The following is a 22,662-nucleotide window of genomic DNA, read 5'->3' as shown; positions in this document are numbered from 1 at the left end:
AATATTACTTAATGAATAAACCTAGTAGGGCTACCAAATTTAAATCAGCAATCCAATCCGCCAGTATTTCATCTAAGATAAGCTGATCATTTTCATATTAGATAGTAATTCTCCAATTTAACACGTATCACCACAATTCATTAGCAGGATCTACCAATTTTAAATTCAAATAATTAACATATCGTCAACTTAATACATGAAATAGACACTGGTACCCAATTAGATCGTTTTGTATTTTTAGAGATGTTGATTGTGACTTCTAGTAGTTTGAGTTATACTATGCATATTTCTGATCACGATCCGGGACATTAGCCACCAAAGATAATGGCTGCTTTAATATTTTTGTTTGTTTGTTTGTTTGTTACCTTCTTTTTCTGAGTCATGGATGCCTATCCAGATCCATGTATCACCGCCTAAGGTTTGCTCTCGAAAGGCCGCTACTTCTTTATTCTCCTCTTCGTTGTCAATGTGCACGAGATGACCATTGTTGTATAAATTGCGGCATCTGTCCACTGCTTTAGACCAAGTTACCTCATCATCACTAATCCAGTACATCGATTGGTCTATTCCAGTCACAAGTCAGTCGGTATCAAAGGAACAGAAAAAAGTGAAAAGGAATGACATCAATATTCATCTTTCATAAGTGTCCTGTTAAAATTAAATATTGTTATCAATTCTACTAAGTTATTTCAAATTAAAACGTAACTATTTTAATTTGATCACCAATATAATGTATCGTTACAAGAAGTGCACTCACATTGATTTCAAAACTGTAAGTATCGCATCTCAATTGACTACAACTTTCGTCAATGATAATCTTATGTTAATAGTTGGCTAGGATACTTTTTCCCCCTACAATCAGTCACCGGTTGAAAATGACAAAGCTAAATAGTACCGTATTTCACGACATTTAAAAAAAGGTTACAATGTAATTTACCTAAAACAACTTTTATGAAATGTAACAGTAAAGCAGACTAAGACTAAAGGAGATCTTAAACAATATTTGAACAGCTGGAGGAGGCATGAATCAACTCCAGATACGAGATCATATTCTTACGCTTTATATATATATATATATATATATATATATATATATATATATATATATATATATATATATATATATATATATATATATATATATATATATATATATATATATATATATATACATATATATATATATATATATATATATATATATATATATATATAGATGTATAAATATATATCTTAATATAGAGAGATATATAGTTATATATATATATATATATGCATATATATATAGAGAGAGATATATAGTTATGTATATATATATAATTGAAATTGTAGTGAGTTGGAAAATCCAGAACAGTGATAAAACTTCCACCTTCCACCGGGATTCAAACCCGGGCCTCCCGCTTTATATGCGGACACCCGAACGCCTTGGCTATGGACCCTGATTGCATGTCCAGAGCTTCGAAACCGGTAAGGATATATAAATATGACAATGTACGTAAATATCAGTTGTTTCCGAATCAAAGAAATCACGTATCTTGAGGTTAATTTGTCCGGTTTTGGCCCGGTTTGTTACAATAAGAAAAACATACAGTTATACATATAGTCTACTTGCAATAGCCAAACATATAATTTCCAAAGCATTAATGCAAATCGATAGGGACACAGTCGAACTGATTTTTGACCTGTTCAGATAATGTATGTCACTTCGTGTATTGAAGAAGTAGAGATTCCGAAAATAAATCTAACACGTGTTTCCTGTTTAGTTATTCTTTGTTTCAATATTAAGTACTTTTCAGATGAAATTTTCATACTGATTAAATAATTGAATAAACATAAAATTAGTGGTGCAAAAATTTACATAGGCTATGATCTTGTACGCCCGTACGCAGGGTGTGCGTGGGAAGGGAAGGGGGATGCGACGGGTGCGTAAGCACTTCCCCCTTAATCGTTTTTTTTTTGGTGCTGATTCGGCAGTGAACAGTAACTGCATAAAATTCCACAAAACAAATTGATATAATTGCATAACTTTTGCACCGTTTTGATAAAAATAGCCCCCTCCACTAGTACAGTGTTTAATGAAAAAGATCGTCATCTTCAATAAATGAACGACAAATTAATTAAACCTGCCCGCAGGTCTGCCTGTAGAGATTGATATCAAAATTACAGTATCTGCATGCTACATTTATACTTGTTTTAACTCCTTTCTGGTAGGCCTCGTGTGTAATTGATATACTACCAACACAGTATATGACATACCGCGAAATTCTGCTCCGTTTTCCTGTTTCTGTCAATCAGCGGATACCCGCGGTAACAAACTATCAACAGCTAATACAAAATGTGTTGTTGCATGAGTCTGTATTGTTGCATCACGAGGAGGTAACCACTAGTGTAACATGAGCGATGCCAAGCTATGTTAATAACCTAATATTACAATGATATTAATCAAGCCTATAGACACCATGTAACACTTACTACATGCCCGCATCGTCCCCATCCCAACCCACACTCTCTGATACAAAAGTATCTTGGTTTGTAATTACACTTATCGTGGAAACAGTGTTTCCCTATGTACTGTGTACGTAATGATTGAGGTATAATAGAAAAGATGCGAATGTAGCCTACTTTGCAACAAGGCTGATATTTATCCTATCACACCGCATGAAATATACACACAGTAGAATACACGTGATTATTTCTTATTGAAACAACAGTACGGTTGCGTATGAAAAACTGGATTAATCGCCCAATTTGATTTTAATGGTAACCGAAGAAGCAGATGTTACAAAACATTAAAAGTAGCTTGCCAAGAAGAGATGTTTTGACTTGTAAATTTATGAAGGAGAAATAATAACTTCATCATCTATTTCCTTCCTTTATAACAAACTCGCATACAATTCGCATCTTCAGTTGCCATGACAACACCAATACAAATATTCACACAACATAATAGAAGTAGCTTTCTTTACAATTATCAACGGTAGGATTATACGCATGTGCACCTGTTTACGACTCCTTAACCAAATAGATAAATTCTTTTCAAGAAACGTATGGAACGTATGTAATTTAACCAAATTATCATATTGCTCTTTTGATAAAGAACTGTGGTTCATCGAAACAAAAAATGACAAATTTACGTCCTCTATATGGCTGCAATCTATAAAGGTTAACGTATCTTCCTGTTGGACTGATATTAAATCAATATAACCGCATGTAAACGGATGACCCCCCCCCCCACCTCACTCCAACCCTTCCCCTCTCTCGCAAAAATATAAATATAAAATATTAATACTAATACTAAATTGAAATAAATAATCGATTGATCTATTCCAGTAATAAGTCAGCAGTTATCAAGGGACAGAGAAAAGTGAAAAGGAATTACATAAAGATGTATCTTTCAATAATTTCCTATGATCTATATCTTGCTAAATATTGTTTTCAATTCTACTGAAATTAAGAAGTTCCCAAGATTTCAGTTTACATTTTAATTAATACATTGTAAGTTCACTATGATGATACCGGTAGAAGAAATGTCCGACACTATCTTTACTGGAAATTAAATCATGTTGATTATTATTAAAATTTCTGTCAACGGTAATTTTAAATTTATAGTTGACTACCATAATTCGAATACACTTACTCTTAACTCCCTCCTTTGTTGTAACGGGTCGTTCAGTTGATTTTGTTGTGTCATGTTGAGCCAATGTAGTAATGCGTGCCATATCAGCGTCAGCTGCTGCTGACAAAAATGAGGAACATCAGGAAAGCGTTACTGGCTGGGAACACGTGAGAACTAAACATAATGTATTCCATTTAAAGACGTTAGCCAATAACAAAAATAATTCTATAATTGAGTTGATCCAATAGCGTTTGTTTTTGCCAAGATAACATCAATGTTAGATGACGACCGTGGTTCTTCTACTATCGTAAGGATGAATTTGATGTTAGAAAGTTTGAATTGGATCCCTTAATAAATTGAAATGCCAACTCTTAACATCTAAGCCTAAACAAGCGGGAGGTTGAAGAGCATCATTAATATAACAAGTAACATTTGTCCAAATGAGTATACTTAGTCTCTAAAAGTAGAGACAATTGACACAATGGGCCTACTAAGATCTATCAAAGCAAGACATATATAAGATATTCTTACACTTAATCGACTTAGTCGTCAGACCCCTTCAAAGAGCCCCTACCCAGTGTCTTTTACCCATGAACTGAGATGATGAAAATATCAACATAATTATTACAAAAATAAATAATTAATGATCATATTTATGAGAGGAGATATTCTATGTTATTTAAAAGAGCCTTCAACGTCCATTATGGCTTGCCTTTCTTAATTGCTTCATCTTTTTGGTTGACAAGTGGTCCAAAGTTGCTAGGCAAGGAAGTGACTGAAACACAATGATGCTCCTGTTTTTGGTCAGTTTAAAACATTTTGATTTTTGTTTACTATAGCACCTAAGTAATAGCACCTAATAAACAAACTGATATAGATGAGAATCTTGTGGGAGGAGTTTCTCCTGCCTTTTGCTGGAAATGTTTTAATTTATAAGAAAAGACAAAGACCCTCTTTGTCGTATGTCTCTATTACAACCTTGTCCACATCCTGTTATGTGACCATAGTTGGTCCTCCACTTTCACCAAATTTCTCTATTCCCACATAATCTTATGGTTCTGTTCTTGTGTAGTAAAGGTGTGTATATGATCAAGTCAGATTTAAGCAGTTAAATGGAAAGGCATATCCCAAAAATATTGTGAGCAATACATAAAGGCAGCAGATTGTATTTGTTCCCCGACCTTTCGTTTTTCTATAATACTCATAATTCCTTCTCAAAATTCATATTAAATTTTGATAGTAATTTTGTTTTGGCGGAAGATTGTTTGTTGTATTCATGTAAAACATAAGACCTGCTTTAATTAATGGCCTGCAATCCAGTTATCTGCTTGGTGCCATAATATATGGTGTTACAGCAGAGGTGGAACAAAGAAATATCGGAGACCCTTTGGCATATTATATATCGTTAGGAAAATTCTTCTAATTTCTGAAGCCTTTCAAATAGTTATAGATATGCCAGGTATATAACTGGCTAATCAAAGAAGTTATTGGGGGAGGCTTGGCCACTTAATTATATTATTGAAGCTGCCCCCCCTCCCCTGCTTCAGCTGTTTTTGTGTTACGAATGCATACTTTCCTTATGCAATTGTTTTCATAACAATATGGGCGTTACCTTAAATATATATATATATATATATATATATATATATATACACACATATATATATATATATACATATACATATATATATATATATATATATATATATATATATTTATATATATACGCTGCCCCTTTCAGACCACCAAAAAAGAAAAAAGTTGTCTTCCAGACAAGAATATTGGAAAATAAGTGCATTGTTCAAATCGTGCAGGTACAACTTGTCTGAAAAATCAGATATCTGGATTTCCCTTTATTTTAATATCTAATAATTTTCACATTTTGAACCCAAATTTGGCAAATCAATCTTGATCGGGGCTTCATAACTGCGGTTTATTTGTCGAAAATCCTGTAACTGGTAAGCTTTACCTTAGCAATTTGTTTTCAAATCACACTTTACTTAGAATACTTGCAGAAGAGGTGGATCGATAAGATGGACACAACAGAATTATGCAAGTGACGTGATGGTGAACAAAGACAGAGACGTATTGTATCATAGGAACTAATCAAAAAGACAATATAGACTTTTAAGAATAACCATTTTTATTTTAAAACGTTTAAAGCGCATTGTGCCCGATAACTGAAGGGCCTTAAAACTGAGTGAGGCCACATTCGCCATGCTTGTTCAAATGCAATGTTTGGTGGGGTTCTAGCTGTAACTATTTCCTCTTTTGTGGATTTTTTTTCCTAAATTAAACTTACCCGTTCTTGTTATTATAGTTTTCCATTTACTGTTTGTCATATTGATGACACAAGTGTGGTAATTGCCAGTCCAAACAACCATGTTGAACAAGCAAACTTATTCTACCAACATGAACTGGGGCTGGTCCTGTTGAAAGCATGTTGTTATTTTCTACATTTTTCATGCAAAGGAATCTGCTTTACAAGTGTAAAAACTTTTCATATTTAACATTTGTTCCTGGTTGTACATGTATGTATTTCATGCTTTACGGTATATTTTACACAAACACAAAAGTGGCCCATGTGACAATAATGGGCACATCTTTGCTTTCAGACCATTTGGTTAGTTTTCCATGTTTTTAATACAATGTCTTGAATACTTTTTTGAAACAAAATTCTGGTCTATGATCAGATTGCGTGAGTTAAATTGGCTGGGTGGGGGCACCTTGTGGGGGGGGGGGGGTGGGGTCTGACAACCCCTTCCCGACCAGCAATTTTGTCAGAATTTCCTTTATTTTAATGTACATCCATACTTCTTCCTTTCGACAAAGTTTGGTCCATGGGCTAGATGGGGTGAAATCAACCCGCCTTTTGGGGGGTGGGTCATGGTAATCTTTGTGGGGATCTGACAACACCTTCCCCACTGGGAATTTTTTCAGTTTTACACCTTTTTTAATGTACATCCATACTACTTCCTTTTGACAAGTGGGTGACTTAGTGGGGGGTCTGACAACCCCTTCCCGACCAGGAAGTTTGTCAGTTTTGCCTTTTTTGTAATGTACAGCCATACTACTTCCTTCTGACAAAGTTTTGTCCATAGGCTAGATGGGGTGAAATTAACCCGTCCGGGGGTCTTTTTCAGAGGGTCTGGGGTCCGAACCCGACCACTGGGGTTGAGCTGACATTTTTTGTGAATGACCTATATATATATATATATATATATATATACATACATATACTACTGAGAAATTCAATGCATCCTTGCGAGCGTGCCTACAATTCTGCTCTCACACTCAATTACTCAGAAAAGATAACTAATTGTTTTCCTTCAGACCTACATTTAAACCTTTTAGAATGATATCATTTCATTTTTGCCACAATGTTTCATTTCTAGAATCCACGTGTCCATATTAAGAAATTCATTGTAGGCGTTGCTTACTTGCAGACACATATCCTATTATACTAATTTTTGGTGTTAGGCAGAGCTGTAGCTAATCGCTTTCGTTCGGCAGATCTGAATTATCAATCGATTCAAAATGTCCTCGTCCTGATATTTATTTTAAGTTACGGCTGTATAAGTTACCACGTGATTCAACCTTTTAAATTAAGCAATCCAACAAATTTCCTAAATTTCACCTTTCAGCATTTGTTTAACAAATTCTCTCTGTATATCATGAATGAAATCCTCTTATATGATGATATAAAGCAATGATATTCGAGTAGTCGGTTGTATGCCTACATCATATTCCATCGCAAAATGTCAAATTTGGTCTATTTCAGTCGTAAGTCAGTCGTTGACAAAGGAGAGCGATAATTGAAAAAGAATGACATCAAGATTCATCTTTCAATTATTTACTTTTATCTATATCTTGCTAAATATTGTTATCAATTTTACTGAAATAAAAGAAATTCCGAAGACTTCAGTTTACATTGGAGTTTAAAACATTGTTAGTTCACCATGATGACATCGGTAGAAGAAATGTCCACCACTAACTTTATAAGAAATTAACACATGTTGATTATTATTAAAATTTCTGCCAACGGTAACTTTATGTTTATAGTTCGCTACCATCAATCGTAAGCACTTACTCTTAACACTCTGCTTAGTTGTAGAATCGGGTCGTTCAGTTGATTTTGTTGTGTCATGTTGAGCCAATGTAGTAATGTGTGTCACATCAGCGTCAGCTGCTGCTGAAATAGAAAATATATATAGAACGACAGGAAAAAGTTACTTGCTGGGACTACGTGAGAACTAAACATAATTTGTTCTTTTAATGAGATAATTTTATAATTAAGTTGAGTAGCTTTTGTTTTTGCTAAGATGACATCAATGTTAGATGACGACCGTAGTTTTACTATCGTAACGATCAATTTGATGTCAGAAAGTTTAGATTAGAGGGCTTTATAAAGTGAATTGCCAATTCTCAACATCTAAGCCCAACCAAGTGGGCGGTTGTAGATTATCGTTAATACAACAAGATACGTTTGAAACATGTGGCCAAAGAAGTAGACTTAGCCTCTAAAAGTAGAGACAATTGACAGAATACGAAGATCTGTCAAAACAAGACATATATATGATAGTCTTACACTTATAGACTTAGTCTCTAAAAGTAGAGACAATTGACACTATACCAAGATATGTCAAAGCAAGACATATATAAGATAATCTTACACTTAATAGTAACAGTCTCTAAAAGTAGAGACAATTGACAGAATACGAAGGGCTGTTTAAGCAAGACATACATCAGATAATCTTACACTTAGAGACTAGGTTTCTAAAAGAAAAGACAATTGCCGCAATACGAAGATTTTTCAAAGTAAGACATATATAATATAATCTTACACTTAATAGACTAAGTCTTCCCCGCAAAAATATAAATATAAAACAATAATACTAAATTGAAATAAATAAATAATCGATTGGTCTATTCCATTCATAAGTCAGTCGTTAACAAGGGAGAGCGATAATTGCAAAGGAATGACATCAAGATTCATCTTTCAATAATTTCCTTTTATCTATATCTTGCTAAATATTGTTATCAATTCTACTGAAATAAAAAAAATCCCAATATTTCAGTTTACATTGGAATTTAAAACATTGTAAGTTCAACATGATTGATGGTAGGAGAAATGTCCAACACTAACTTTATAACGAATAAACACATGTTGATAATTGTCCTGCGGTACAATGCTGTAAGTTTCAATTTATTAACATTTCTGTCAACGGTACCTTTATATTTATAGTTGACTACCATCAACCGTAGACACTTACTGTTAACTTTCTCCTTTGTTGTAGAATTTTCTTGTGTCATGTTGAGCCATCTATTTTCCGTTGCACCATCACATGGAGTACCTACAGTACGTTCATTAACATCTGGGAAGAGGATATAAACATACATATATATATATATATATATATATATATATATATATATATATATATATATATATATATATATATATATATACACATATATATATTGCCTACAGTGGAATTATGACCTTCCTTACCGGTTTCGAACCTCTGGACATACAATCAGCGTCCATAGCCTAGTGGTTAGGGTGTCCGCGTACAGAGCGGAAGGCCCGTGGTTCGAATCCCGGTGGAGGCTGAAAGTTTTTTCACTGTTCTTGATTTTCCAACTCATTACGATTTTCATTTATATATATATATATATATATATATATATATATATATATATATATATATATGTGTATATATATATATATATATATATATATATATATATATATATATATATATAAACAGTAGTGGTCCATACTGATAATATAAAAGATAAACAAGCGAATATTTTTAACAACGACATACTGCTATATTTCGGAGTGGTCACCACTCCATTGTCAGGCAATTGTACAAGATCAATTAAATACAAGGGCTAATATACATCCGAAGACGACAATAGTGATAAGCATGAGTGAAGTTTTTTTAAACTAGGAATAATTAGAACATCCAGCAATTTTTTTTTTTTTTTAGTGAATTTTTAAACTAGGAATGAATGGAACAACCAGCAATAGAAAGTAAATAGGGATTAGAATAACTCCAACCCGTAGCTCGCTACATTTCTATTTAAGTCAGCATTTAAGTCTTTTATTAGGAGACTCTCTTTAATCTTCCTCCTGAACCACCCTTACCAATAGCATTTACCATCCACATAGTCTGCTATAATAACTACAAAAATGTCATCCACATATCTTCTATAAAAGTTAAGTTTATACGACAAATTTGGATCAATTTCTCCTCAAGGTGGCACATAAACAAGTTGGCTAAACAAACACTCAAGGAAGAGCCCATGGCACACCCATCAATTTGCTCATACATAGAATTGTTAAAAATAAAGTGGGATGTAGCTGCTTTAAGCAATAATTCAATTGTACAAACAATGCGTTTTTGTATATATATGTAATTCAGAATAACATCAATTGTATTTTCTACAGGCATTGAACTCTTTTCATAAATCTATTCAATTTACTTATGAAATGGACTATGTGGATGATTTTCTACATTATGCCAACAATGTTGTATATAGGATAAACTGTCCAGACTGTGATTCCTTTTATGTCGGAGAAACCAATAGACGGCTTAGCATAGATTCAAAGAATATTTGATGAGCTCCTTTGGTGGTCAGAAAGGCGCTATTAACCTTCATTTTACTGCGCACAAACATAATCTGCCTACTTTTTTTGACCATTGTGCCACAAGTGTTCATTTCTAGAATCCACGTGACCATATCAAGACATTCGTTGTAGGCGTTGCTTACTTGTAGACACATATCCTATTATAGCCATTTGCCCCATATGTTATAGGCAGAGCTGTAGCTAATCGCTCTCGTTCGGCAGATCTGAATTATCAATCGATTCAAAATGTTCTCATCGTGATGTTTACTTTAAGTTAGGGGCGATAAGAGACCAAATGATTCAACCTTTTAAATTAGGCAATCCAAGAAATGTCCTTAATTTGTCCATTCAACATTTGCTAACAAATTGTCTCTGCATATCATGAATGAAATCCTGATATCTGAGATATAAAGCAACGATATTCGAGAAGTCGGTTGTATACCTAAATCATACCATATTCCATCGCATACTGTCAAATTAGGAATATTAGGGTAATTGTACAAGGTTACCCAATGTTCCTTAGTACTATTTAAAAAAATCATTATTGTTTACATTATTGCTTAAAATTTATCTGGTGTCATGGAATTATTTAGTTTAGTAACTTACCTTGGTAGTGTCTGTCTGGTATAAAATTTAGCAGTGATGTCACAATGGACGAATCGGGTGGCACTTCTAAGTCATGATCCCCGTTGCAGCTAGTCTTTCTGAAAATGGAGCTACGATCAGACGTTTTGTGGTGAGAGTAACAGATGCTTGCATCTAAAATAAGGAAAGTGGGAAAATATGAAATATTGTCTTTTTAGTCAATAAGTTAATTGAAACATATTCACCGAATCACTATTCATAATCATGAGGCACGATATAAACCAACACCCTAATTTAAACTCCCTAGAAATGATTGATTCAACAGAGCTGTGTTGACAGGGAAGATCGTAGATATGTCATCATAAACTCTTAGATTGTCTCTAATAGGCCAATAAACGATCAGAGACTATATGAGGTATAACCACTAAATCAGACAAAAGAGCCACTTCAACCTGATCTACAATATAGTCTGATCAATCTGGTAATAACTTTAACATTCTTCGTGAAATATAATACACTATTGTATAACATATTTATGCCGCTCCATTCCCTTTCCCTTCAGTCCCCGTTGCGCATATCAACCAATTAGAAGGTGGTTTTATAAAAACGACACCTAATGAATAAAGAGTCTGTTCAGTAACAATTAAATCTAAAATCCAGAAAACAGCAATGGATGAATTTGACAAGAACTTTTTCTAGTGAATGCAAGGAAATAAACAATAAACAGAAATTGAATGCAACCATATGGTGAGCAATGTTGACAATACAGACTTGTTAAGTACATGAAAATAGAAAAGTATCTCCCAAACATCAATTGGACACTTTCTTTACAATTATGTCTACTTTAATGTCAAGCTTCCAAGCACTGACACTGACAGTATGAATATCATGTTACTATCTGATACAGCTTAATAATTATTAATACTGTATGCAAACTACGTTGAAGCATGATATGCGAGGACAGTATTTTGTGGTATTAGAATTGTTCCAACTTGCTAAAAAATAGTGTTAGACATTTTGCATTTTAATTAATCTGCGGACACTCTGTCGGTAAAATAAATTTCAAGGAAATATTTGGTAGATTAAGCATTAAAGGGTAAAACAGGGTATGTTAGCATTTACCAATTTGTGTTTATTATACCATCATTGATTCATGGTATGAGGAGTAAACCAAACTTTAAAATAAGTTTAAAGGTAAAAACTTTGCAGACTGAAGTAGATAAGACAATCACTTGGCTGAGCTCAATAAGTTTTAATATAGTTGACTACGACGTGTCGGTGTTAAATTGATTGCTATATTACATAATTTAATAACACAAAATATCAATGCCATCATGTTAACGACTGAGGTATCTTGGCAGCCATGCAGAAATCACAGTAACAGATATAAAGAAGATATTGTGTCACAAAGGAATAACCCATAAAGTTCCTCAGTACCGCTTCAGTACAGGGAGAAAGATGGTGAATTGATCACGCGACCACCCATCAACCTTGTTAAATATTATAAGGAGAATGCATCGACATTTGCAAGACAATTTCAGGATGCAATCCACCAAGATCGCAAAAGGACACAATAATGCAAGTCTTTAGTTCATTTACTACTCACCTTTATTTTCCACAGTTTGGTGTGTAGGGGTACCTTCCGTTGATATAAAACCTAAATATGAATTTAGAACAAATGTAATGAATTACAAAACTACATGTTGACCTGGGTAAGATTAATGCAACTATTTAGGATCTTTTGGCATCCTAGCTTGTTGGCAAAAGCGATGTACAACCTTTACACCTGGTCTCTGCATCCGCGCCTTGTTAAGCGCTTATCCGCAGACAAACTTGGTTTTCGATTCACGAAATAACGAGCAGTAGAGTCAAAGTTAGTGCATGCAGTTATTATATGTTTTGAAATTGAAGGTGATGCGAGAACAAAGAGCAAAAAAGAAAACAGTACAAACCGTATAGGATCAGTAGTATTACAGTGAGTCCTATCTCCATCTTTGTATTTGATGCAGATTCTTCTTTAATAGCTATAACGCTGTTGTAATTATTATGAAAGTGTTCCTTTCTTTCTTAGTCAATTCTGTCTTTAATTAAATATCAAAGTATTATTTATAACAAAGTAGAAATCACTGCTACAACTGATGTCGTTATAACGACCATCCTGTATTCCGATATCAATGGTATAAGCGACTAAGCAGCAATTACATGGTTCGTCATGGCGTCAACAACAAGGGATGTTTGCTTTGTAGAATTTATGAAGAAGGTGTACTTTCTTCAATCATTATATTTCCTTCCTTTGTACCCAATTCATATAAAAATTTATATCTTCAGTTGCTATAACAACCTAATACAAATATTCAAATAATACAAAAGAAGAAGCTTTCTCTCACAATTACTAACCGTCCGATTTTATGTATTTGCATGTTTTATGTCACCTTAACCGAATGAATAATCCCTTTCAAAATAAGCACGAAACCTATGTAATGTAGCATACAAGTGTTTCGTTTTATAAAGGCAGATAATCATATTGCGCGTTTTGTTAAAGAACTGTGGTTCATCAAAACAGGAAAAGACGAAATAACGTCATAAAGGCTATAAGCTGCTGTCTTCAAAGGTAATCGCAACCTCCTTCCCCCTCCTTTAATATCGATAATTAAATCATTTAAATGCAAGTAAAACCGATGGGAATCCACCAAACCCCCTCAACCCCCCCTTTAAAAAATAGAAATTCAAGAAAAATATTGTAAAAATAATATAACGAAACATTGAAGCTCTACGTTGTTATTTTTTCCTTGAAACCAGCCGTATACCTTCTTTCAAATCATTAAAACTAAACTTAGTTAACCCCAGAATGGAATACCTTTAAATTGTTGATTGCATGCGTTGGAAGAGCCTGTAATACTACGTTAACAAACTGTTTTTATGTAGATTACGATATAATACAGTGCAAGCGGGAAATATGTTGCAGACATACCATGTTTAGTTGCATTGAGACACTCATTTGTACAATCTCGTAGACACTTCCAAGCCTTATGACATCACATGACCTGCCGAATGACTGGATTAAACTCACCGGGGTCGAATCGAGAGCACAAACAGTTGAGATGAAGCAGACATGACGCTCTAGAAAAGGATTTCGTTGACGTTATTTATTTGTGCCCAATTAGAACTTTTCAAAAGTGATACTAATAGAAACAGTTCAGACAGCAGAAGCTCCAGGGAAAGAAATTCAAGAACAATAAATAACAGATAATAATGTTTTTACAATAGATCGATAGCTTCGATATTTCACAATTAAATGTAAACCATGATAGAAACGTTCATCTTAATTTCGCCCATCCTCTCCCCCTCCCAAGACCGACAAGGCTGGTTACGTGCTTAGATATACCGACTGTACAAACAGAACCTGCTGCCTCTCGCTTGCTGTTCAGCGTATCAGAGACTGGAGTGGGGCAACATGGTAGACAGACTGGCCGTTGTGCTCGTGGGGCGTGTAGCATGATGGGACCAAATATTACGCACTTTAATGTTCAATTGTGTATATTAAAAGTCGAATCTTAAAATTATATCACCACCGGAAGAACTGATGTGTTTCTTCAATAAAACATGTTATTGACCGGTGGCGGTTGAAAACACATCAATTATGAACCCAAGAAACAACCGTCTGGAAACTAGATAGGCTTTTGAATTAGGGAACCTACCTAGTGCGCAGTGAAATGTTATAGTGTGCTTTGCACCTGTTTTTCCTACGATGGTGTCCTCTTTGTTTTAAACTGATGCTTTGTAATATTTCTATAAATTTGTAAGGTGATTTTGAAGTTCCACTTTTGGTATTTTTTTGATATATTTTTTTTTCTGTTTGAACTCCTTCCAGATGTACCACACCGCTCCCATTTTGCCAGAAAAGACGAAGTTCTTTAAGCCCCCGAACTAGGCTAAGGAGAGGCGAAGGGGAAATTCCCGTCTACAATTGAAATGAGGTAATACGACGTTATTTAACAACTTCAAACCACAAATGGATTCATTCTGATGGAATACGAACTGAAGCTTTCGCCAGACCGCAGAAATGGTTATGCCAGTGTATTGCTACGGTGCTATGGAACAACTTCATAAGGTGCGCAGTACAAGAGACTGTCTGCGAAGTGCAAGGTTCCTTGATGATAATTGCAAAGTATTGTGTATCAATGGCGGATGTAAGTTTGCAATCTCGAAAGTTCACTCTACTAAAAAAATAGATTCGATATTTATTAGAACGTAATTATACGGAGCCATTCCAGATTAGTAAATGGTTAATGCAGTCCTATCAGCATTTTTTTGCAAATGCGTTCTGGGTCGAGGGGATGAGTGTAGAAAGCTTTAACAAATGTGGGGTCACATCTTTCGAGGATCACTTCGGAACTGCGCATGCGTCGTAAGCATCACAAATCGGAAGGGTGGCATGTGTGGTGAAAAGAAAAATCAGGGGGGTAAACCGGCGAAGCCCACAAATTGAATCCCAGTTTGTACTGATCTCTAGACGGGTGGAAAGGGGAGGGGATTCTGGGGTAAGCCCAAATATGTTTTTTTAAGTTAAAGACTTTTAGTTTCAATTTCCTGTAACCTGACAGCCAAAAATGGGAGGAAAAACATTTTTGGCTATTTTGCATTGCAGAATACATTTTATAAGACAATACCAGGTGTGTGAGGTAATTCCCCTGCCCATCGTAGCGCCGGTAATGTGCAATTGCCAAACTAGAATTTCTAGGGGTCACATTTGTTGGCCAATGCTTCTGAGAAAGATCTTTTCAAACCTTTCGGGGATTACACCAGGCTGAAGTCGGTGCAATGTTATTGCCTTCCGGTACCCCTGATTAGTAAATGGTTTAACACATGGATATTTGATGTGGATCAAACTATATGTTATTCAGCCATTTCATTGTGTTTTGCTACCATCTTAAGAAATGTAAACAGAAACCGCCGCAAGACGGTTTACACGCGCGAAGTGCGAAAAAAAACAAAACAACATGATTACATAAGTGTTTTTAATCCAAATACATCACAATACTTTTCTTTTCTTATTCCTTTCCACAAACATATAACATCAAATCATTTTTACACGAGTGTTTTCAATCTGTGTATATTAAAGTATTTTCTATTTCGGATTCTGTTCCTTATACATATAACATCAAATCATTATAACATGAATGTTTTTAATCTTAATGCATCAAAGTACTTCCATTTTCGTTTTCCGTTAAATAAACTATTGACATAGAGACATTCTTACATAAGTGTCTTAAGTCTGAGTTCATCAAATTATATATATATATATATATATATATATATATATATATATATATATATATATATAATATATATATATATATATATATATATATATATATATATATATATATATATATATATATATACATATATCAATACGTCCATACATTGCTAAGATATAACGTGATCAGTAATTGATGCTTTATTTTACTGTAAACAATTGAAGAAAATGATAATAAAATAAATAAAAAGTTTTACTCTTTTGCTTGTTTTTTAAAAATTGATTTGGTTTCTAAAGCAGTGATAACAAGTGCATTTTTCTTACCATGGTGTCCTCTTTGTTTTAAACTATTTTATATTATCCTTTAAGTTCTTTTTTTGAGGGGTGGGGGGGGGGGGGCTAGCTACATGGTTATTTACGTATATATAAAATTCCTTTTAACTTTTTTAAATGTAACTTCAAGTAGTATTTTTGATTCATTTTTTTCCCTGTTTGAACTCCATTCAGAGACATCCACCCGCTCCCATTTTGCCAGAAAAGATTATGTTGTTGAAGTAAATATAAAACCCACAATAAAAGAGTACACTCGTCTTTTATTTTATTTTCTCTGTTAGTTTCTTATCACATTTTTAATTAATCAGTTAATTTCTTTCGCTGGTTGAAAAATAAGTTTTTTTTTCTTCAAGTATTACATTGGTATTTGATTAGTAGAAGTACGACTTATTGAGAAGTCTGTATTCGATCGATGTATAACAATTATGTCTAGGTAAAAGTTCAACAAGAGCAACACAAGACAAGAAAATGTCGAAAGCTTAACGATGTTCTTTACTCTTTCAGCAGTTATCATTCCTTTCCTTAAGTCAATCCTGTCTTTTATTCAATAACAACGTAATATTCACAACAAAAATGTAACTTCCATTCACAATTCGCGTCGATATAATCACCACCCTTTCTCATCGCCACGCAGTCTTCGTCTTCGCGTCCGTTTGCACTATCTGGTTCGCCGTAACCCCAATTGACATACGCGAGTCTGCTACCGTCCTCATATGTCCAAACTCCTTGAAAATAAAAGTACAATACCAATTACGAAATCAACTTGTCCAATGCTTTTCAATGTATTAGCGGAAAGTAACGTACATCAATTGTTGATACACTAAATATCACCAGTATTGTCAACTAATTTAGCTAACTGAATATTTTCTAAACCTATCTCATATTCATGTTCAAGTTAACCAGTTGTTTTTTAACCCTCAGAAAGCTTACCAACCCACACCTATCCCTATTGTCCCTCCATTTGTTCGCAAGAAAGCTAATTGAAATAATACTAAATGACTAAACCCAGTAGGGCTACCCAATTAAAATCAGCAATCCAATCCGCCAGTATTTCATCTTAGATGAGTTAACAAAGCCGATCATTTTCACATTAGATTTCACAATTCATTATCAGGACCTATCAATTTTAAATTCAAATAATTAACATATCGACAACTTAATACATTAAATAGACACTGGTACCTAATAAGATCGTTTTGTATTTTGTATTTTTTTGTTGTTTTGAGTAAAGAGATGTTGATTGTGACTTCTAGTTTAGTGAAAATAAATTAAGGATGGCGTTGTGACTACTTTCATCATATTCGAAGGTAGTTTCAGTAATATTATGCATATTTCTGATCACGATCCGGGCATTAGCCACCAAAGACAATGGCTGTTTTAATATTTGTGTTTTGTTTGTTACCTTCTTTTACCGAGTCATGGATGCCTATCCAGATCCACTTATTCCCGCCTAAGATTTGCTCTCGAAAGGCCGCTACTTCATTATTCTCCTCTTCGTTGTCAATGTGCACGAGATGACCATTGTTGTATAAATTGCGGCATGCTTCCACTGCTAGAGACCAAGTTACCTCATCATCACTAATCCAGTACATCGATTGGTCTATTCCAGTCACAAATCAGTAGGTATCAAAGGAACAGAGAAAAGTGAAAAGGAATGACATCAATATTCATCTTTCATAAGTGTCCTGTTAAAATTAAATATTGTTATCAATTCTACTAAGTTATTTCAAATTAAAACGTAACTATTTTAATTTGATCACCAATATAATGTATCGTTACAAGAAGTGCACTCACATTGATTTCAAAACTGTAAGTATCGCATCTCAATTGACTACAACTTTCGTCAATGATAATCTTATATTAATTGTCACCGGTTGAAAATGACAAAGCCAAATAGTACCGTATTTCACGACATTTAAAAAAAAGTTACAATGTAATTTACCTAAAACAACTTTTATGAAATGTAACAGTAAAGCAGACTAAGACTAAAGGAGATCTTAAACAATATTTGAACAGCTGGAGGAGGCATGAATCAGCTCCAGATACGAGATCATATTCTTACGCTATATATATATATATATATATTATATATATATATATATATATATATATATATATTGATGTATAAATATAGTGAGATATATAGTTATATATATATATATGCATATATATATAGAGAGATATATAGTTATGTATATATATATAATTGAAATTGTAGTGAGTTGGAAAATCCAGAACAGTGAGAAAACCTCCTGCTTCCACCGGGATTCAAACCCGGGCCTCCCGCTTTATATGCGGACACCCGAACGCCTTGGCTATGGACCCTGATTGCATGTCCAGAGCTTCGAAACCGGTAAGGATATATAAATATGACAATGTACGTAAATATCAGTTGTTTCCGAATCAAAGAAATCACGTATCTTGAGGTTAATTTGTCCGGTTTTGGCCCGGTTTGTTACAATAAGAAAAACATACAGTTATAACATATAGTCTACTTGCAATAGCCAAACATATAATTTTCAAAGCATTAATGCAAATAGATAGGGCCACAGTCGAACTGCTTTTTGACCTGTTCAGATAATGTATGCCACTTCGTGTATTGAAGAAGTAGAGATTCCGAAAAAATCTAACACGTGTTTCCTGTTTAGTTATTCTTTGTTTCAATATTAATTACTTTTCAGATGACATTTTCATACTGATTAGCCTAAATAATTGAATAAACATAAAATAGTGGTGCGAAAAATATACATAGGCTATGATCTTGTACGCCCGTACGCAGGGTGTGCGTGGGAAGGGAAGGGGGATGCGACGGGTGCGTAAGCTGTTCCCCCTTAATTTCCTTTTTGTGCAGATTGGGCAGTTAACAGTAACTGCATAAAATTCCACAAAACAAATTGATATAATTGCATAACTTTTGCACCGTTTTGATAAAAGTAAACCCCTCCACTAGTACAGTGTTTAAGGAAAAAGATCGTCATCTTCAATAAATGAACGACAAATTAATTAAACCTGCCCGTAGGTCTACCTGTGGAGATTGATATCAAACTTCCCGTCTCTGGATGCTACATTTAAACTTGTTTTAACTCCTTTCTGGTAGGCCTCGTGTGCTCCGTTTTCCTGTTTCTTTCAATCAGCGGATACCCGCGATAGCAAACTATCAACAGCTAATACAATATGTTGTTTTGCATGAGTCTGCATTGTTGCATCACGAGGAGGTAACCAATAGTGAAACATGAGCGATGACAAGCTATTTTAATAACCTAATATTACAATGATATTAATCAATCCTATAGACACCATGTAACACTTACTACACGCCCGCATCGTCCCCATCCCAACCCACACTCTCTGGTACCAAAGTCTCTTGGTATGTAATTACACTTATCGTGGAAACAGTTTCCCCCTATGTACTGTGTACGTACGGTGATGATTGAGGTATAATAGAAAAGACGCGAATGTACTATGCAACAAGGCTGGTATTTATCCTATCACACCGCATAAAATATACACACAGTAGAATACACGTGATTATTTCTTATTGAAGCAACAGTACGCACGGGTGCGTATGAAAAACTGGTTTAATGGCCCAATTTGATTTTAAGCAGTTACAAAACGTTAAAAGTAAATTGTCAAGAAGAGATGTTTGACTTGTAAATTTATGAAGGAGAAATAATAACTTCATCATCTATTTCCTTCCTTTGTAACACATTCGCATAAAATTCGCATCTTCAGTTGCCATGACAACGCCAATACAAATATTAAAACAACATAATAGAAGTAGCTTTCTTTACAATTATCAACGGTAGGATTATACGTATGTGCACCTGTTTACGACTCCTTAACCAAATAGATAAATTATTTTCAAGAAACGTATGGCACGTATGTAATTTAACATTGGTCCTTTATTCAAGGGCAAATAATCGTACTGCGCTTTTGATATAGAACTGTGGTTCATCAAAACAGAAAATGCCAAATTTACGTCATCTATATGGCTGCAATCTATAAAGGTTAACTCATCCTCCTGTTGGACTGATATTAAATCAATATAACCGCATTTAAACGGATGACCCCCCCCAGCCTCACTCCAATCCCCCTCTCCCCCGTAAAAATATTAATATAAAATAATAATAATAATACTAAATTGAAATAAATAAATAATCGATTGATCTATTCCAGTTATAAGTCAGCCGTTATCAAGGGACAGAGAAAAGTGAAAAGGAATTACATAAAGATGTATCTTTCAATAATTTCCTATGATCTATATCTTGCTAAATATTGTTATCAATTCTACTGAAATTAAAGAAGTTCCCAAGATTTCAGTTTACATTTTAATTTAATACATTGTAAGTTCACCATGATGATACCGGTAGAAGAAATGTCCGACAATATCTTTACTGGAAATTAAATCATGTTGATTATTATTAAAATTTCTGTCAACGGTAATTTTAAATTTATAGTTGACTACCATAATTCGAATACACTTACTCTTAACTCCCTCCTTTGTTGTAACGGGTCGTTCAGTTGATTTTGTTGTGTCATGTTGAGCCAATGAAGTCATGTGTGTCATATCAGCGTCAGCTGCTGCTGACAAAAATGAGGAACATCAGGAAAGCGTTACTGGCTAGGAACACGTGAAAACTAAACATTATGTATTCCCTTTAAAGACGTTAGCCAATAACAGAAATAATTATATAATTGAGTTGATCCAATAGCGTTTGTTTTTGCCAAGATAACATCAATGTTAGATGACAACCGTGGTTCTTCTACTATCGTAAGGATGAATTTGATGTTAGAAAGTTTGAATTGGATCCCTTAATAAATTGAAATGCCGACTCTTAACATCTAAGCCTAAACAAGCGGGAGGTTGAAGAGCAACATTAAAATAACAAGTAACATTTGTCCAAATGAGTATACTTAGTCTCTAAAAGTAGAGACAATTGACACAATTGGCCTACTAAGATCTATCAAAGCAAGACATATATAAGATATTCTTACACTTAATCGACTTAGTCGTCAGACCCCTTCAAAGAGCCCCTACCCAGTGTCTTTTACCCATGAACTGAGATGATAAAAATATCAACATAATTATTACAAAAATAAATAATTAATGATCATATTTATGAGAGGAGATATTCTATGTTATTTAAAAGAGCCTTCAACGTCCATTATGGCTTGCCTTTCTTAATTGCTTCATCCTATTGGTTGACAAGTGGTCCAAAGTTGCTAGGAAAGTAAGTGACTGAAACACAATGATGCTCCTGTTTTTGGTCAGTTTAAAACATTTTGATTTTTGTTTACTATAGCACCTAAGTAAAAAATATAGGTAGGCATCACTGGCTTAATAAACAAACTGATATAGATGAGAATCTTGTGGGAGGAGTTTCTCCTGCCTTTTGCTAGAAATGTTTTAATTTATAAGACAAGACAAAGACCCTCTTTGTCGTATGTCTCTATTACAACCTTGCCCACATCCTGTTATGTGACCATAGTTGGTCCTCCACTTTCACCAAATTTCTCTATTCCCACAATACCTTATGGTTCTGTTCTTGTGGAGTGAAGGTGTGTATATGATTAAGTCAGATGTAAGCAGTTAAATGGAAGGGCATATCCCAAAAATATTGTGAGCAATACATAAAGGCAGCAGATTGTATTTGTTTCCCCGCCCTTTCGTTTTTCTATAATACTCATAATTCCTTCTTTAAATTCATATTAAATTTTGATAGTAATTTTGTTTTGTTTTGGCAGAAGATTGTTTGTTGTATTCATGTAAAACATAAGACCTGCTTTAATTATTGGCCTGTAATCCAGTTATCTGCTTGGTCCCATAATATATGGTGTTACAGCAGAGGTGGAACAAAAAAATATCGGAGACCCTTTGGCATATTATATATCGTTAGGAAAATTATTTTATTTCTGAAGTCTTTCAAATAGTTATAGATATGCCAGGTATATAACTGGTTAATCAAAGAAGTTATTGTGGGAGGCTTGGCCACTTAATTATATTATTGAAGCTGCCCCCCTCCCCTGCTTCAGCTGTTTTTGTGTTACGAATGCCTACTTTCCTTGTGCAATTTTTTTCATTTCAAATTGGGCATTTCCTCATATATATATATATATATATATATATATATATATATATATATATATATATATCCTATGGGTTAGATTTCTAGTAGCTCACATTTTACTGTTGCAACCAATAATTAAATACTCACATTGTTTCTTTTTAAA

The 22,662-nt window shown here is 34.1% G+C and overlaps 2 protein-coding genes across 5 annotated transcripts in view; both read right to left on the bottom strand.

Annotated features, from left to right (window-relative positions):
• The window catches only part of LOC139977114 (uncharacterized), a 15,211-nt gene extending 2,201 nt beyond the window's left edge, over positions 1–13,010 (bottom strand). The window contains exons 1-7 of one of the 2 annotated variants that reach the window (XM_071986204.1): positions 12,791–13,010; positions 12,445–12,495; positions 10,860–11,012; positions 8,890–8,991; positions 7,707–7,808; positions 3,638–3,733; positions 366–563 (exon numbers count right to left, since the gene is read on the bottom strand). In XM_071986204.1, coding sequence (XP_071842305.1) covers positions 366–563; positions 3,638–3,733; positions 7,707–7,808; positions 8,890–8,991; positions 10,860–11,012; positions 12,445–12,495; positions 12,791–12,830 — 742 coding nt within the window. In that variant the 5' untranslated portion in view covers positions 12,831–13,010. The remainder of the gene's footprint in view (positions 1–365; positions 564–3,637; positions 3,734–7,706; positions 7,809–8,889; positions 8,992–10,859; positions 11,013–12,444; positions 12,496–12,790) is intronic. The other variant, XM_071986205.1, reaches the window with a different exon arrangement.
• Positions 13,011–16,253: 3,243 nt separating this feature from the next.
• The window catches only part of LOC139977112 (uncharacterized), a 33,462-nt gene continuing 27,053 nt past the window's right edge, over positions 16,254–22,662 (bottom strand). For 2 of the 3 annotated variants that reach the window (XM_071986201.1, XM_071986203.1), the window contains 3 exons: positions 20,917–21,015; positions 17,834–18,031; positions 16,254–17,156 (listed from right to left, as the gene is read on the bottom strand). In XM_071986201.1, coding sequence (XP_071842302.1) covers positions 16,972–17,156; positions 17,834–18,031; positions 20,917–21,015 — 482 coding nt within the window. In that variant the 3' untranslated portion in view covers positions 16,254–16,971. The remainder of the gene's footprint in view (positions 17,157–17,833; positions 18,032–20,916; positions 21,016–22,662) is intronic. The other variant, XM_071986202.1, reaches the window with a different exon arrangement.

The sequence above is a fragment of the Apostichopus japonicus genome, chromosome 12 (assembly GCF_037975245.1).
Source record: "Apostichopus japonicus isolate 1M-3 chromosome 12, ASM3797524v1, whole genome shotgun sequence".
NCBI lineage: Eukaryota > Metazoa > Echinodermata > Holothuroidea > Aspidochirotida > Stichopodidae > Apostichopus > Apostichopus japonicus.
This window is presented reverse-complemented; position numbering and strand designations above follow the sequence as displayed.